At 37.2% G+C, this 17,674-nt stretch overlaps 1 protein-coding gene across 8 annotated transcripts in view; it reads left to right on the forward strand.

Annotated features, from left to right (window-relative positions):
• The window catches only part of LOC127946125 (histone-lysine N-methyltransferase 2C), a 155,560-nt gene that overhangs the window by 24,055 nt on the left and 113,831 nt on the right, over positions 1-17,674 (forward strand). For all 8 annotated transcript variants that reach the window (XM_052542427.1, XM_052542426.1, XM_052542431.1 and 5 more), the window contains exon 2: positions 9,235-9,399. In XM_052542427.1, the coding sequence (XP_052398387.1) occupies positions 9,236-9,399 (164 nt within the window). In that variant the 5' untranslated portion in view covers position 9,235. The remainder of the gene's footprint in view (positions 1-9,234; positions 9,400-17,674) is intronic.

Consider the following 17,674-nt stretch of genomic DNA (forward strand, 5'->3'; position numbering starts at 1 on the left):
ATTTTATTTGAGCCTATTATTATTGCCTCATATACCAACATATACCACACATGTTTTTAATGCACCACTTGCTGATTTGAATTCACCACACCCTACTTTTAATGCACCACCTCAGATTAAGCATACATACATAGTAATTTTACAGTGAATGTGGAGAAAAAAAAAATTATGCATTGCTATGAGTTGCATCATGCTCTGGATTTGACTGACAGACTAGCTTTATGGCACCTCAAGCTTCATGCTTTCTTATCTCCACTTTATGTTGCAATTATTCTGCTTATTGTACATATAGAATACAAGAAGTTTATATCAGTAGTCCCATATTCATAATTGTGACCACAAAGTCGGTTTACATTGTATACCACTGTAACTAGGAATGGGTATCGTTAAGGTTTTAATGGTATTACTACTCTTACTGATACTGCTTAACGGTCCGGTACTGTAACGGTAATCTTATCGGTATTTTGTGTTGTGTTACTTTGTGTTGTGTTAGGCAGTCGAAAACTTTGCATTTCTCTGTCTGCACATAAAGCACTTTTGAAAGATTCTTTGACCGATTGCTTGTGTTTCTGCCCTTACATGAAAAATTTTAGTTTTTGCACTTATGACAACCAGCGTTGTCTGCATTAACTCTAGTGAAGTATAACCATACTTTGGAACGTTTTACTGTCTCCACCATTGTCACTCTTTGTATTGAGCAGGAGTTTTCGTACTGTAAGGGGCCGTTCACATATCGAGTCTAAACGCGTGGAAAACGCTAGGCATGCTGCTTCGGATTTTTTTCCCCAAAGCCTTCAGGCAGTTGCGTTCCTGAGGAGTCTGCCATTGCTAAGCAACCATGACCTGCTCTCTCCAAGAAGATGCGAAAATTTCAGCAATGGATAAATGGATTTGCAGCACTAAAAACTGCTTGCAGTAGCACAGCTACTAAATTAATTTAAAAATCCACATACAGCTATCAGCTGTTCCTTCATCTTGGCTGAGCTTTCAAAGTTGTTACGGAAAAGATGAGTAAGCTACATGACCTGCGGTGCGGCATTCTGAAAAGTTGAGATGTTTTTAACTCGATGCGGTCTCGCAGATTTCACAGACAAACGTCTTAATAATATCGCAAATTAGAAATGTTTGGTAAGATAATAATGTGCACGATAACATTATTAAGCAAATCTCTTCGCCATCGTCACTCTTTATTATTAAGCGGGAGTTTTCATACTGTACTGTCTGTGCGTGTGTCACGCTCGTTGTGGTGTGTGTTACTGACAGACAGCCTACGCGGCACGCATGACAGATCTCGCAGACAAACGTCTTAATATGTGTTCACTGCTGTGTGTGTGCACTTTGGATGGATCCCTACCCATCACTCAAGATGAGTGTGAAAATAGATTTTAATTATGAAATATAATGGTTTATTTAAAAAAAATATAGTTGCCGAATGCATAGACTTTCTAGCATTAATATGATGCTACTATAGCAACAATTTAGGACCGTGTTTAACAAAGTCGCATTTTAATTGTTACTCTGACACAAATTCTTCCGCAAGTGGTGCAACTAAGAAAGCAGTACTACTGAGTAAGCTATGATGAAATATTTTTTTTCATGTTTAATGGAGGGCTAGATGATCGTGGTTTAATTATTTTGCTGTATTGTTATTGTTTGTTGCTGTTCAAGTTGTTCTAACTTAAAATGATGCATCTGTTAAATGGGTCGCAACAGACGTATTATGTCAGGTAATTGGTCTCAATGAGCTTGTGTTCCATTTGTAAAGCAGACACAATTAAGTATTTCTGGTGGTTGTGGTGGTATCACATGTCTATATTTGTGATAAAACTACTCACAATTTTATTTCCTGCAGATTTTTGAATTTGGTGGCTATGCAAATTTGTTTTATTCAATACTCTGACATCTGTATTTGCTAAATAACTTTTAATAGACTTATGTCCGTTCTTGAGACGTTACAACTTTTGAAAAAGCTTTAATTGGTTTTCTTTTGATAATGTTTCAAATTCATACTGAATGCATATATGACTATAAAGCATGTCTATGTGTGTTAAAATCGAAATCGCAAAAGTTTTTTTTTTATTTTTTATTTTTCTCCACATCTTACAGCCCTATTCCACACCACGGAAATAATAGGGCCCTACAATTTTTTTTGGTGGAAGTTGAATTACCTTTTGAGTTTTAGTGTCTCTTTTCTGTGACTGGTGTAGTGTAAAAAAAATTAAATAACTTGGATAGACATGTTCGGAATGTTATAATAATGTCAAGCTGGAGTGCTCTGCACAGCAGGTTTAAACTGAACAGCTCTGAAACATCGAAAACATCATGAGCTAAATTTTTATTCAAATTGAATTGAATGGAGACAACACAGTGAATCTCATGCAGACAATGTAAGTATATCGTACAAGGCCATGCATTTTCTGTTATAAATTTCATTAATTTTGTAGCCCTGCAATGTAGCTAAAATTGAAATATTTGTCTTTCAAATGCCGTCATATAAACCGTTGAATGACTTCCGTTTACTTCAGCACAGAGAGAGTGTGTGGGTATGCTGTCAGGCTGTTGCGGTCAGGTAGAGAAGGGGCCCTGTGACATCGACAGTGAAAGCAGCATTCAAATAAGGAGCGTTGCAGGCCTCTCAGCTGGGCGCAGGGGTTTTCCTCCCTCATTTTCCTCCTCTGTCCTCAGCATGACTGTGCTGAATAAAATCTCTAAATTAATTTGAGCAGTGCTCCGTGGAGACCAGCAGCATCACCCTGAGTAGCATCTCTCCCAAGTGTTCATCCTCACACAGCTGTGCTCACGATCATCAGCTATGATTCAACAGCACTGCTCTCCTCTTCCTGAAATTCAACTCTCAGTGCAGGAGAGAGTGGTGCACTAAAGCACAGGGTTGGGCAGAATATAATATGCAGTGGTAGAAATTTTCCCGGTTAATTTTTTTTGGAATGGACATATATATGCTTATGAAATGTAAAAGTGTGCATATCAATACTGTCCATGATAATACCGGTAAACATTTTGACATAATAAAAAAAAAAAGTATCATATCACCATATTGATACAGTGACACAATGACGTATGGTGGATATGTTTTCTAGCGCGCACAACAACAACACCACAAACCCAATCGGTGTGTTTGACTTGAAGCAGTGCTGCGAAGACTGATCGGTGTACGCTAATAAAGTATCGCGAGAAGGGTTCTAGAGCATATATGATTAAACACTTTTACCTTCAAAAATAGGCGAGGCACATATCTTTAGTAAAGTGGCGTTGAGAGAGGGGAGGGGGCCGTTGATATCAACCAACTTCCTGAGGCCAGCGTAAAAAGATGGCCTTTGCGTAGTCATGAAAGCTTATCAATTGCACGTGTTTAAAGCCTTGCCAATTTAAACATTCAAAACTGTTTAAAGTATTCAAACAGAAGATGTGAAAAAACTCGCCAACACCAAACCAAGCTGTTCTTCGCTTCCTACCGTGCCTAAATGAACTTGTACACCTCAGCAGTTTTAACATACAAGCACAAAAAGACATGAAAATCTTAATTCAGCACCCGCATGCTGTTCAGTGCATATACACTGTACATACAGAGAGCCGCGTCTAATTGAGTTTTGTCTATTCTTGCTCTTGAAACGACAAATACATACAAAATTGTCACCTCAAAAGTATCCTTAGTTCATATTGAATGTATTATGTCTTAAAGTGTCCGCGCATATTTAACTAGCTGCTGAACAAATGTTTGAAAGTAGGGATGCTAAATATTGATTAATTCCATAATTGATTGTCGTTTAAACTAACAATCAATTTTTCTATTAATCGTTAACCATAATGCTGCAAAATGGATCTATTGCAGGCAGCAGTCACTGGCATGACAGAATTTGCTAAAGCCACACACACTTTCTCACTTGAATTAAAGGGGGCTTGAATAAAATGCTAGTACAAGGATTATAAAATGAATAGATGTGATGAGAGATGAAGAGAGAGCGCCATACATTTGAGATCAATTTACTTTGTTGACTTTCCTATCCCGCACAGAGACCGCTGAATGTTCCTCTTTAAATGGTTTTGTGGTGCTCGTTGTTGTATTTTAAAACATAATTACAATGTTTTCAACTGACATTATGGCATTTAAAATAAAATGAAACTGTGGCGCGCGTGTGACTGCGCTATGCATTAAGTGAACCGCATCCATCGGCGCTGCTGCAGCAAAACACTGTTGCTCACATTAATTTGATCCTGCTGGATTCTGTTCTAGAAAATGTCAGATTTAGAATTTTTGCGTTCCGGTAGGCCTATGACTATGGCCTATGGCTTTGACTAGATTTATTTGGAGATTACTGCTCATGTCTCATTCGGCACAAATCCAAATGTTTCCATATTCGCAATGTATCTGAATGTTAAACTATTATTTATAATGTAAACTACTTATACATTTGCACATACACAGAAAAGATGATCCTCTTCATATGAGAAAAAACATCCTTGGAACAGCAGAGAGGACGGGTGTACGGTCTATTTAAACTGACCAGTGTAACATTTTAAATGTTTAGTTGACTGTATTTTATTTTGATAATGAACAGACTGCGATGTAAGTTTGAATCGCCTGGATATACGTGTGCTCCAGGCTCCAACGCGATCGAAACAGCTGAGACAGAGAGAGAGAGAGAGAAAACACAGGGTTAGGAAAATGTTAGATGACCATGCCTCTGCCGTTCAAGATATAGCCTTCATTAATGTGGCTTAATTTGTTCTGGTTTACCGGTTTCTTTTCTTAAATCTTCTAATTTCGCAGGTTTATTTTTTTATCTTTCACTTTTAATCGCATCTCTTAGGCTGCTGTGTGTGGTAAACATGGGAAGGGAAATTAAAGATTTCATGAATTAATAATTCGTTCGATTTATTAATTTGTTCCCTTATTTCAGTTAAATCATGGGTTATTTAGGGAACAAAATTAACGAAACATGGACAATTGCCACAAATTAATAAGTAGTAGAAACGAATTAACAAGTTGTAGGAATGAATAGTCTATCTGTCCTATGTCCCGCAGCCCTGCAGAGTGCAGTTATCTGATGAAATGACTAGCCTACATTTCTTTTGCTTTTCATGTTGAATGACTTTTGTGTTCTTTCTATTATAATGTACTTTTAGGTTTAAATCACATTAAAAGCTTAATTAGTACACTGTGAATGAATGATGATACGGTCAATGTAACTCACAGCCGCTCGCACGTGTTCTATGCATGAGCTGCACCCAGCCCAACCTTTTTCAGCCTAATATCTTATCGACAATTATTTGAAAGCATGTTTTTATTCAAATTTCATTCATCAAAAACAAGAAAATTTACCATTGATTATTTATTAGTTTAAAGGTCCCGTTTTACGCGCTTTTTTTGAAGCTTTGATTGTGTTTACAATGAACAATATAACACGTGTTCATGTTTCGCGTGTAAAAAAACAGTATTTTTCACACAATTCACCTATCTGTATACTGCTGTTTTCACTGTCACAAAAACGGGCTGATGTCTTCCTTGTTCTATGAAGCCTCTCCTTCAGAAATACGTAACGGGTTCTGATTGGTCCAGCGGTTCCTGTGTTGTGACGCGACAGCAGCTGAGAGCAGGCTGCCCTCCTGGTAACGCGATTGGGCTAGAACGCACGTGCTGGAGATGTATTTATAGTCACAGGAGGAGCGTTTTTACTGATGAGATGCGCATGAAAACCGCATTCGTTTTTTTGCACAGCCCTAACATCTAGTTAACAAAGCTAAACAGCGTTGCCCTTTGTGTAAGAAGTTACAGAAACTGTTAAATGCACCAACTTAATAAAATACACTTACCGGTTGTGGTCCATAAACAACGCCTTCTCCAGACAAAGAGGGAACTGCTCCATCTTTCAAGAATAATCTTTGTGCAAATCCAGCATTAAACTGATTGAGATGGAGAAAGTTGTCCTCAGCAAGCTGTCTTCACCAAAATGAGCTGCACATAGTTTTACATGTGCATTATAATTTTTGGGAACCAAGTTAAACATAAATTGTAACCATTAATCTCAAAGTACAGCGTTCCTGGGAAGCCCAAACAAAGATGATTGGACTCAGAGATGAAAAAAACAGCGTTTCAACAACATGGCGACAAACACAAACAGCTCTTCCTTCTTCTCCGTCGGAGCGCAACAAGGCCACGCCCCCTGTTTGTGAATTCATGTGAGCGGTGGTTAGTCAAAAAAAAACTGTTTTAGTGACGTTATTACTGCAGGAACTAGAGGGCTGTAGTCCAAACGGGTCGTTTTTTGTAGGCGAATTCTGTTAAATCAAATATCTCGCTTGGCATTGAACTTTGAGCTTTAGAATTTTACAGATATTATTTATACTCTAACAACAACATTACACACTAACTAAAGTTTAAAACATGGAATCACGAAGAAGGGGACCTTTAATAACTTATATTTATCATTAATAAACAAAATAATAATTAGCTAGCTGTAAATTCGTTGTCATGACTGGATTCTGTGCTTCACTCTGCATTACAGAAATCATAATGCATTACGCAGGTCATGTTCCTCACCTTTCCTGTAACAACGTTGAAAGCTCAGCCAAGATGAACGGCAGACGCCTCTAGAGCGCTAGTGCCAGAAGGCTTTGGGAAAAAATCAGAAAGCAGCTTGTCTAACATTTTCCACGTGTTTTAGGCGCGATATATGAACTGCCCCTTAGGTGGAACGTTGTTGCCTAGGTGCAGGTGAGATTCTGTGTTTGTTATTTTCTCTCAATATCGTAGATAAGCAAATGTACACGGTATGATAATCGAACATGTTTATATCGCGGTATATCGTCATACCGGTATATCGTTACAACCCTAGGTCGAACACACAGCTGCTGTTGCCACTTTATAACTATAGATTTACACTTAAAATTAGGTAGTTTGTCATCGATGAAAGTAGCTCATAGAAAAAGGATTGAAAATGCCCTTAATTTTGTTTGCACTTATAAATGCTGCTGCCTGCCAGCTGCAATCACCAATTAAACATTGTTCCATGTTTGTTCCAAGTTTAATTGTTTTATGTTTTTTTCTTAGGAATGTTTATAAAAGATACGTAAATGTCCTAATTGAACTATGGCCTAAACCCTTACTGTGAAACCAGGCCATAATGTTCCCTACTCATTGTTTTGATTAACTGATTGATTGCATGATTCACACCTCTGTACTGATTTGTCAATCAATTGGACTGATTTAATAAAAATAAAAAGTCCTTATGAATATGACACATTTCACTGTACACTTTTTTTTTCATGTATGAAATTATTAATGGCTTTTTACTGGCAATAATGTTTTTGGCATCTCATCACAAATTACAGACTTTGGGAATAGGTTACATCATTGTCTATACAGTGGGTACAGGTTAAGGTACTGTACCGGTGATACAGGTTCTTGGCTTCATTTGCATGTCCATTGAATATTTATGAGGGCTAACGGTTATTGAGCAGGCATATTTGTTTATTTGTATGAATCCCACTTCTGTTTGTCTGTTCCACTGTTGGAATTCAGTAAACTGTGTAGATAAAATGACCCCATCCACCCCTCCCCAAATAAAACAGAAGTCCATAGGGCATGCATGTATTTTTTCATGTTTGTAAGCTTGTATTTTTGTTAGAGAATTATTACTTAATTTATTCATAAAAATTATATTTGCTACTTAAAATATAAAATGTATGTGTAAGTAGGGCTGTCGCGATAACCGCAATAATGTAAAATCGCGCTGTTGATATGCAAACCGCAGAAGAAAGATAGCAACTGCAGAAAACCGCGGCAACCGCAGTGTTCAGGTTTTTTTTATTTATTTTTATTTATTTTTTTATGAGGCTGTGGCCTGCTTGTTTTTTCAATTTGTCACTGTGCATTCAATGTTAAATAAGTTAATGATACAATATGGTTACGACTGTAATTTTCTTGCGAGCCGTGGTAGCTTTATGGTGCTTCGTTTGTTTTGAATAGGCCGGCTGAAATTATGGGAGGCGCTCGATCTCGATCATCTGTCATCATGGGGTCATCTGTTTTTTTTTTGTTGTTTTTTTTTTTTTGGTACATCGTATACTTTATAAGTATAATGTTTAGTGAGTTTGGTTTTTAAAAATCACTGTCTTAGTACATTAAGCCACATTAAATGTTTTCCTATAACGGTTTTCTATGGGAGGAAATGCTTAACGTGTTATTAGAGTTGCATTCATATTCCGAGCTCATCTGATTTTTTTTATAGATAGTTTACTTTATTAGAATAATTTTTAGTGAGTTTGGTCTGTTAATATCACTGTCTTAGTACATTAAGCCATGTTAAGCATTTTTCAGGGTAAGCGTTTTAGAGTGTCCCCTGTCATCCAGTGCAGCTGCCCCCTCAAGAGTCAGGTCGCGGAGCAACATCAGAAAGAACAGCTGAGACCAGTACCGGCCGACAGTTAGGAGTAGCTGAAGCCTTTGCGAAATCTGTAAAATACAGCCGTGAAAGTAACAGGCATACCTGCTGAAGTCACGGACAACCTCCCCGTCAGTGCCCATACACAAGAGAGCGTGAGCAGATAACGAGCTCACATGCATCTGCATGAGGAGTGCATCTCCAACTCCAACGCAAATCCACTGTCCTGGTGGGCCAGTGGTGACGCGATAATCAGTCTAGATTTCCTCTGCTGTCCAAAGTCGCACGCAAATACATGTAATACATGTTAGAACTCTTTGATTTCTTCCAAAACAATTTTTGGGTAAAACGCATGTTCTTGTTGCTGTTTGGCATTTAACAATAAACAAAAATGTTTTAAAACGTGTCTCTCTGTCAGTTAAAAAAGCAACAATATATGCTACATAACTCAACGATAGAGCTTTGTATGCAGCAAAATAAGGATAAATAAGGTATGTAAAAAAACAAAAATAAATGGCGGTAATACCGCATAGCGTGCTATTGAGCCACCTATAATAACCGCAGGGGAAATTTCTTAACTGTGACAGCCCTATGTGTAAGTCATCTGTTTTGGGTCTACTTTGTGGATTAATGTCTGCTTATGCAATAATTATTTACTTAGTTTGCTGAATGTACACTGTGCTTTACCAGTGTTTTCTAAGTAATCAAATATACTTAATTTTTTTATTAATTTATTCATTGTCATGACAAAAGATTTAAGCTTTGTGCAAATATTTTAAGGTGTTTCTGTCAGACCAGTGTGATGTATGAATTTGTGTGTGTCTTTATACAGAATGTCATCAGAGGATAAGAGTCTGGAGCCCTCTGAGCAAGGACCATCTCCTCCCCTGAGCAGTGCTGGGGCCACGCCCTCAGGGAGCCCGGCCCCCTCAGAAAGACGGCCACGGGGCCGGCCACGCAAGGATGCTTCCTCTGTCACAACCAAGTCAAAAACAAAGTAAGTGCATCTCCTGTTCCCATGTGAACGTGTTTGCATATGATGAAACCTGGAGAGGTGACCTTGTGTCTGCTTTGTATTTTACTTTGTGTTGTTTAAAGGAGGATAAATGTTATAACTTTGACAAATTACTGACTAATCAACTGAAAGTTGATTATATTGAAGGGCTTAATGAATGAAACCACTGACACTTATGCATAGACAATTTCAGGTTTATGAGTCGCATGTTATTTAGTACTTCGTGATATGCCACAAATTGGCAGAACTGAAGATTATCATTTGCCCAGAAATCAGACTAAATCAATAAAGCATAACTTAACGATGCAGAATGGATTAATGGATATAGTCTTCGATTTTCAGAATGCATTGTGATTCCTCTGGAATCGATTCTGAGCGTAGATTTTACCAGCAGATTGCGCTAATATACTTAATAAAAGTATAAAGCAATCGTTCGAGCTTAACTGCACAATTGTGATATTTATGGTCATTTAAGAGGCTAGTCAATACTATTATGTGATTATGATAACCTGACTATCTTTTCTTTCCCCCGCCATCCCCACCCCTCCCCCTCTTTTTTAGTATTAAAGTCTTTCAGTCCAGTTTTCTAGCTTTTCTTCTGAATTCTGGCTTAGGCAGTTAGTAACCCACTATGCAAGGCTGCATGCTATTGGGAGGAGGGGTGAAACACACACACACACAGACACACACACACACACATACATATATAAATTTTTTTTTCTGAAAAAAAATAATTAAAAAAATTCAGGTTTGCTGTGTTTGTTTGTAAGGCTGCATGATGTTGTGATTATCAGCATATGGTAATAATAAAATAATTTATTAATTTTATTTTTTACATTACTTTGTAAATGTAAAATTACAGTAGTATTAATGTTTATGTCTCAATTTCTTTTTCATTTTCAAACATAAAACCATTAAACATCTATTTTGGCAAGAAATCGCAGAAAGGTTCATGGCAGAAAGCTTCTCATTAAAAGTATGCTCAGATGGTTATCACGTTGTGTTCCCAAATGCATGTTAAAGGGACCCAAACTCAGAGCTGCAAAAAGAGATGTTCATTTTGAGATGCTGCAAACACTGGCGGATCATAAAGTGCTATGATATAAGAACACAGTGCTGTGCTTCACTGTGAAACATGCAGGGCATATTTTTATTTAATTAAACAGTAGACTTTGCGATTTGACAATTATATGAAGCCATATTGCCTTTTTGGTTTTATTTTGATTAATCATGCCCTACCAGTATGTGTATGTGTTGAGCTGGCTGTATTCTGGTGAAGTATTCTCCTGCACCTGGAAGAGGCTTTCAAGTGTGACGATGTGCATTAGTGTGGAAGAGCTCTGTGAGGCACACAAGGAGATGCTGCTCTAGAAGGATGACATTTTCTTTTGCCAAGTTGATTTTGGCTCCAAAATAAATCTGCTCTGAAACAGCATGGGGTGTAAAAAAGGGAATATTTTAGACTGGCTGTATTTTGAATGACACCGTGTCTGAACCAGAAACGAGCCGCATGACTCAACAAATCTAGATTGATTTCTTTATAGTTAAGGGATGCACCGAAATGAAAATTCTTGGCCAAAGCCGAAACTGAACAATATTAAAAACACTGGGCAGAAGGCCAAATATCCCCCAATATATTTTTCCAATTTTTTTCAAACTTGCAAAAATTCAATAGCCCAAATGTGCTTTTTACTGTTTTGTCTTGCTTTTCAAAGAAAAAATCTATTACAAAACAACTATTTAAAAATATTAAACACTGATCTTTTTTTTATTTTATTCTAGCAGACATTATACAAACAAAGCACAATTTAACTCAAGATTAATATGTTAGTAAAGTAATATTGTTTTTGGCCATCAGACCCACTTCTTGAATCAAGCATGTAATTTTATAACAAATAAAAGCAGCCTTGCTGAGCAGGAAGATCGTTCTTTTAAACCATTAGAAAATCTCACATGAAAAAGTACTGTAGTAATTTATAGTAAATACTATAGTATTTTTTAACCATACTATATAGTAAGGTGTAATATCCTGTATATATTATAGTATTTACAACACTGTGTTAATGAATGCTTCAGCCTACTGTAGTATTAACTATAGTAAACTGATAAACTGTAGCGCTGTCAGAATACATGCAATTTGTGCATGTATTAGAAAACAACGTTCTGCAGTTTATTTACTAATTTTTTAAGGCCCTTTCACAATTCCAATCATCATACAGTAACCAGCAACAATCACCCCATCCTCTTCTCATCGAAGACTTGGGCTGCAGTACTAAAAAGTCTATCGCTGTGGGTATTTGTAATTATTTGTGTGTTTTAAATTCTTCCACACTGCTGACTGTTTGTTGCATTGCGCCTCTCACTCTACGCTGGTTGCTATTTGATCGCTTGATGTCATTGTTCAGTACAGTTTCTTTAGTCTTTTTGCTTATCTTGCCAGACATTTGCTATTTTCAGCCGAATAATTTCTGTTACTGAACATTCGGTGCATCCCTAATTATAGTCAACAGAGCCGGCTACTGAATATGGCTGATGTGGTGCATCATCAGTTTATGGATGCCCTCATCCTTTTTTTTGGGGGGGGGGATATTCTGCACAGCTAATCTGCCACTTTATTCCCCCTTTTTAAAACTTTGCATGTTATAACCCAATAGTTCACTCATAAACATTGCTCCAAATGTCACTCCAAAAGTCTGATTATAAAGGGGAAATTTTGATGGCCGTTTTCCATGCAGTTAAATTGAATTGGAACAGTCTTTCAAGCTTCTAAAAAGGACACAAAAGCTTCACGTCATAAAAGTAGTCCAAATGAGCCCAAGTCTTCTGAAGCTATACAATAGCTTTGTGGAAGAATTAGATGGGGAAAAGTTGATTTATTTATATTTAAATTAGATTTAAAAACCTTTACTTTGCCTTGTTGACAGTTTTCAATAGAGTTCTATAAAGATTGTGCAATACATGTGCAGATGGCTATCATCAAAGTGATTCATTCTTAAATAGCCGCTCATGAAGTAGCCCACATGATCACACTGTATGTTACTGAACTAGGCAAATTATGTGTTTATTACGTTCCACTAATTATGCCATGAGTTCACAAAACTCTAACAATACATAGACCTTTTATTTCTTTAATGGTAGTTTATTCGGGGCATTAGGTGAGTTTCAAGCCTGATGGGAATATGGGGCCTCGTCTATGAGATCAAGTGTTGGCTGTCAAATAAACAGTGCAGATATAGGGCAGATTAGTGATGTACCTGATACTGCAGGTACAGCCCTCTGTGGACCTACACACAATGTTCACACCATGGATGTTGTGTCTCAATGCACAAAACACACTCAGTTGAGATATCAATTTTAAAGTGATTGTACAGTTGTCTGAACTGGCTGAAAAGAAAGCCTTTTGTTTAAAGGGCAAGTGTCTGTTTTCTGCTGCATAGCAAGAAGAAGAAGGTTTTAAAGTTATTGCTGCCTTTATATGTTTCCCTTAAAAACACTTTCCCTTTCTGACAATTATCCCCTTGGAATCATATTAAGGTTCTATCTTGGGGTGTGACGGTTATAGTTGAACACCGTCATTAGAACTTTATAACAGCCAAAACCGTGTCACTAAAATATTTTTTACAAACATTTTTTATCAAAAATTATTTTCATTTTTTAGATAGGATCATCAGATGCGCAATATATCGGGAGACATGGTTTTTACCACTTAATGAAGTTTTGTAAATCGTCAGACATGATATTTACCACTTCATTAAATTTTGCTTTGTAGAAAACCTTTCTTAAAAACGAATTTCGTTTTGAACAAATTTTATCTTAATTTTAATAGATGTTTCATCAACCAATTGCATGTATTTTAATAAATAAAAAGCAAATATAGCAGACAATGATAACCGTGACATGGAAGCACCAGCGCGCCGCGTTCACTTGCATTGCACTGTGAACTAGAGCGCATCTCATTGTAAATGAAACTCAGCGTAGGCCTATGCCTCATACTCTAGCATTAAATATTTTTGCTGCATCCTTTCCAGAACAGACAATGGCTTTTTTTTTTGCGGCTCGCATCAGCAAAGCATAGACCGCAAAACAATCAGCGGATGGTGGGCGGGTGCGGCTTTGAAATTTGCTCAAAAAACTTTGGCGCGGATGATGAGTTTTGTGACAGATCTCCTTAATAAACGGAGGTCTGAAATCTCTGCCCCTTTACCGATCAGAGCGCGCGCTGAAACGGAGTTAACCCGCTATCTCCAAGATCAACCAATTGACTCTACGGCAGATCCACTAGCATGGTGGCGAGACAATATGAAACAAAATGAAACACGCTATCCGCCCCCCCCCCGACGGTTATGTTATGAACCGTCACATTTGACTCACGTCATAACCGTCATCACCAATCCTGAAACCAGCACACCCGTAGTTCTATCAGACATGTTTGTCAAATTTACTTTGTTTTTGACTTGATTTAGAAAACATCAAGGTTATATCTACAAAGTCAAACTCTAACTTGGTTCTATAAGGTTCTATCTGTGAGCAAATCAGCACTTTGAAGATAGATAGGTTAGATATGTAAGCATAAAAGCTCTGTCTTTTATGCTTAATTTGAACAAGAAAAAAAAACTGCAACCAGTCGTCCTGTCCCTGCAGCTGAAAACACCCCCACAGCATGATGCTTCCACCACCACGCTTCACTGTAGGTACTGTATTGGACAGGTGATGAGCAGTGCCTGGTTTTCTCTACACATACCACTTAGAATTAAGGCAAAAAGTTCTAACTTGGTCTCATAAGAGCAGAGAATCCTTCAGGTGTTTTTTAGCAAACTCCATGGGGGCTTTCATGTGTCTTGTACTGAGGAGAGGCTTCCGTCGGGCCACTCTGCCATAAAGCCCCGACTGGTGGAGGGCTGCAGTGATGGTTGACTTTCTACATCTTTCTCCCACCTCCCGACTGCATCTCTGGAGCTCTGCCACAGTGATTTTTGGGTTCTTCTTTACCTCTCTCACCAAGGCTCTTCTCCCCCAATAGCTCAGTTTGGCCGGACGGCCAGCTCTAGGAAGGGTTCAGGTCGTCTCAAATGTCTTCCATTTAAGGATTATGGAGGCCACTGTGGTCTTAGGAACCTTAAGGGCAGCAGAAATCTTTTTGTAACCTTGGCCAGATCTGTGCCTTGCCACAAATCTGTCTCTGAGCTCTTCAGGCAGTTCCTTTGACCTCATGATTCTAATTTGCTCTGACATGCACTGTGAGCTGTAAGGTCTTATATAGACAGGTGTGTGGCTTTTCTAATCAAGTCCAATCAGTATAATCAAACACAGCTGGACTCAAATGAAGGTGTAGAACCATGAGTTAAACATATGAGTGTCACAGCAAAGGGTCTGATTACTTGGGACCATGTGATATTTCAGTTTTTCTTTTTTAACAAATCTGCAAAAATGTCAACAATTCTATTGTGTTTTTTTTTCTCAATATGGGGTGCTGTGTGTACATTGAGAAAAAAAAAAAAAAACGTAAATTATTTTAGCAAATGGCTGCAATATAACAAAGAGTGAAAAATTTAAGGGGGTCTGAATACTTTCCGTACCCACTGTGTGTGTGTGTGTGTGTGTGTGTGTATTTGTAAATAGCACAAATATATAAATAGATGTAAACAATTTTAAACAGGACCTACAGGTACAAACTGCAACGGGGCACTGCAAGCCCTTGCTATATGGTCGTGAGGAACAATATTGTTGCTTTGCTGTTAGAAATAATGACATTTATTTAGAAATAATCAAGTCATATTTTCCACAAAAATCAATACAAGGATCTTGAATGAGTTATCTTACTCAATATTTCTCAATTGACATGCTTTTGCTAAATATATAAATTCTGAAGTTCTACTATCTTGATCTCATAGTCTATTAACTTAAAGTTAGAGTTTACTGTGTACTGTTATGACCTTCAGCTCTTCAGATTGAGATGCATCGCGAACCGAGAAATGATTCAGAATCGATTCCGAGCTTAGTTTTGAACAGCAGGTGGCATGCTTTAGAAACGCCCGTATTCTGCTCGTTTCCAAATCCGTACAGACACTTGAACCTGAAAACAATCATTCATAAAATTTGAAATGGTTTTAGCGAATTACAAAGATGTTCACAGTGGGCTGTGTTTACATTAATCTCGCATCATAAAAGCATTCTAAGATGAAGTGAAATTACATGACTCAGCCGAGTCAAGCACACTTTAGCAATCTTCTTCATGAGCGTTTGAGTGTGCAGATAAAAACTAGATTAGAGCGCAATCTGCTGGTAAAATCTAAGCTCAGAATCGATTCCAGAGGAATCGCAATGCATTCTGAAAATCGAAGACTCGATCCATTAATCGATTCTGCATCGATTTATCATCCAAGTCCTATGTGGAACGTTTAAAAATGTTTAATGGACTAAAATACAAGGGTTGGGGGATTGCAAATGGTGGGTTTTTGAATTCTGTGGGAATCTATTTCTGAAATTTTCTGGATACAAACTATGTGTGGTCCTGCCTGACCAGTCTGTTGTTGACATAATGAATTGTTTTATCCACAAGGTTGTGAAAAAAAAAATTCCACACCTTTTTTGCTCCCCTCTCAGACTCTTCAGGGACTGTTTTTAATGCTGGAAGCTTTACTTCAGTAAGTCAAGTAGTCTGAACCATTTAGGTATAAGCACTAGGTGAGGAAACAGTTAAGGTGTCTGTGGGAGACAGCAGTGCTGTTTTAAAGGGGGTGTGCCGTGTTTCAGCCAGTCAGTCCATCCCGGGTTTTAGGCTCCTCCTTTCTGTGTTGGAACTACTTGCAGTGTAAGCTTTTTTCCCCCTCTCTGCTTCCCATTTGCTCTCTCTTTCTGGCACTCTCTCACTTATCCTTGTACTCTCTCTCGAGCTTTCTCCTGCTGTTCACCAGTGTGCTGTGACTGTGGCCATGAGTTCTTGGGGGAAGGAAATTTTAAATAAATAATCATGCAGTTTTAACTCATTTACAAATGGGAATAATTAAGCATGTTGCATTTGATTATATATATATATATATATATATATATATATATATATATATATATATATATATATATTTATTTATTTGATTTGTAAAGGGGTAAAAGAGTTTCAGAATTGTCATAATTTACTCACCCTCTAATGGTTCCGAATCATCAACAGAAGAAAAAAAAACTCATTTGAGTTTGGAACAAGTGAGCAAATGGTGACAGAATTTACATTCTTAATGTGAGCTGATGTTTTAATATTGATTTTCTTCTTCTTCTTCTCTTTTTTTTAAACAGTGTATTTTGTAGAGTTTGAATTTTACCAATAAAGATAAATTGGATGGATCACACTGGCCAATAACCAGTTATCAACCGATAGTTTTTAAAATGGATATTGAACAAAGATAAATCTAAAAGATTAGTTCTGAACTTTATTGCAAACATAATAAAAAAATACTGAATACTGAACCACTGATCTATAATATAGAACTGGATTGCTCATGACGTCATTAAAGTGAAGCCGCTGCGCCGCCATACTGGTAATCCCTAGTGTGCGAAAACGTTCCATTGAGTTAATAGGAATTTGTATGATTTTAATGAGAAAACATCATCTAACAAGTCAGTGTTTATAAATATGAAGTATCACTGTATGTAGGCATGTAAACGGTTATTTTTTAAATGTCTGGAATTTCCCCTACTTATTAAAAAGCTACGTTCATTACAATGAGCATCATAAACATGATAAACATCAGACGGACACGACCTCAACACACATAACAAACGACGAAGTGTTCGTTCTGAAATCTGAATTTATTCAGAGAAATAACTGACTATATACAGTATGGATTTAAGAAATAAATACAAAGCTTTATTTCCCAAGATAGTAATTTTTTCTAATTATTTCATTATAGAGAAATATTAACAACACAATTGTATAATTCATTGTAATATATTAAAATCCATTTCTGATACTAATATGTTCATGTTTAATAATTCCTGAATAATTTTGTTCATAAATAAATAAGCCATTTTTTTGTGTTTGATCAGTTACCTGTGTCGTCAGTGCGCAGCAGACACACCCACCTACACGATTTAAATATATCGCTTATCCTGTCCCAAAAAGACCGTATATACTGCAGATAACATCTGAAGTGAACATTACTTTATTACACATAACATAAAAACTAGTCCCATTTGACTGATTCGCTTCAAATCGAGTTATTTTAGGACAGCGGTTTCAATGTGACTCAATGGTGCTCTCTGCTGG

The sequence above is a fragment of the Carassius gibelio genome, chromosome A24 (genome assembly GCF_023724105.1).
Source record: "Carassius gibelio isolate Cgi1373 ecotype wild population from Czech Republic chromosome A24, carGib1.2-hapl.c, whole genome shotgun sequence".
Lineage (NCBI taxonomy): Eukaryota > Metazoa > Chordata > Actinopteri > Cypriniformes > Cyprinidae > Carassius > Carassius gibelio.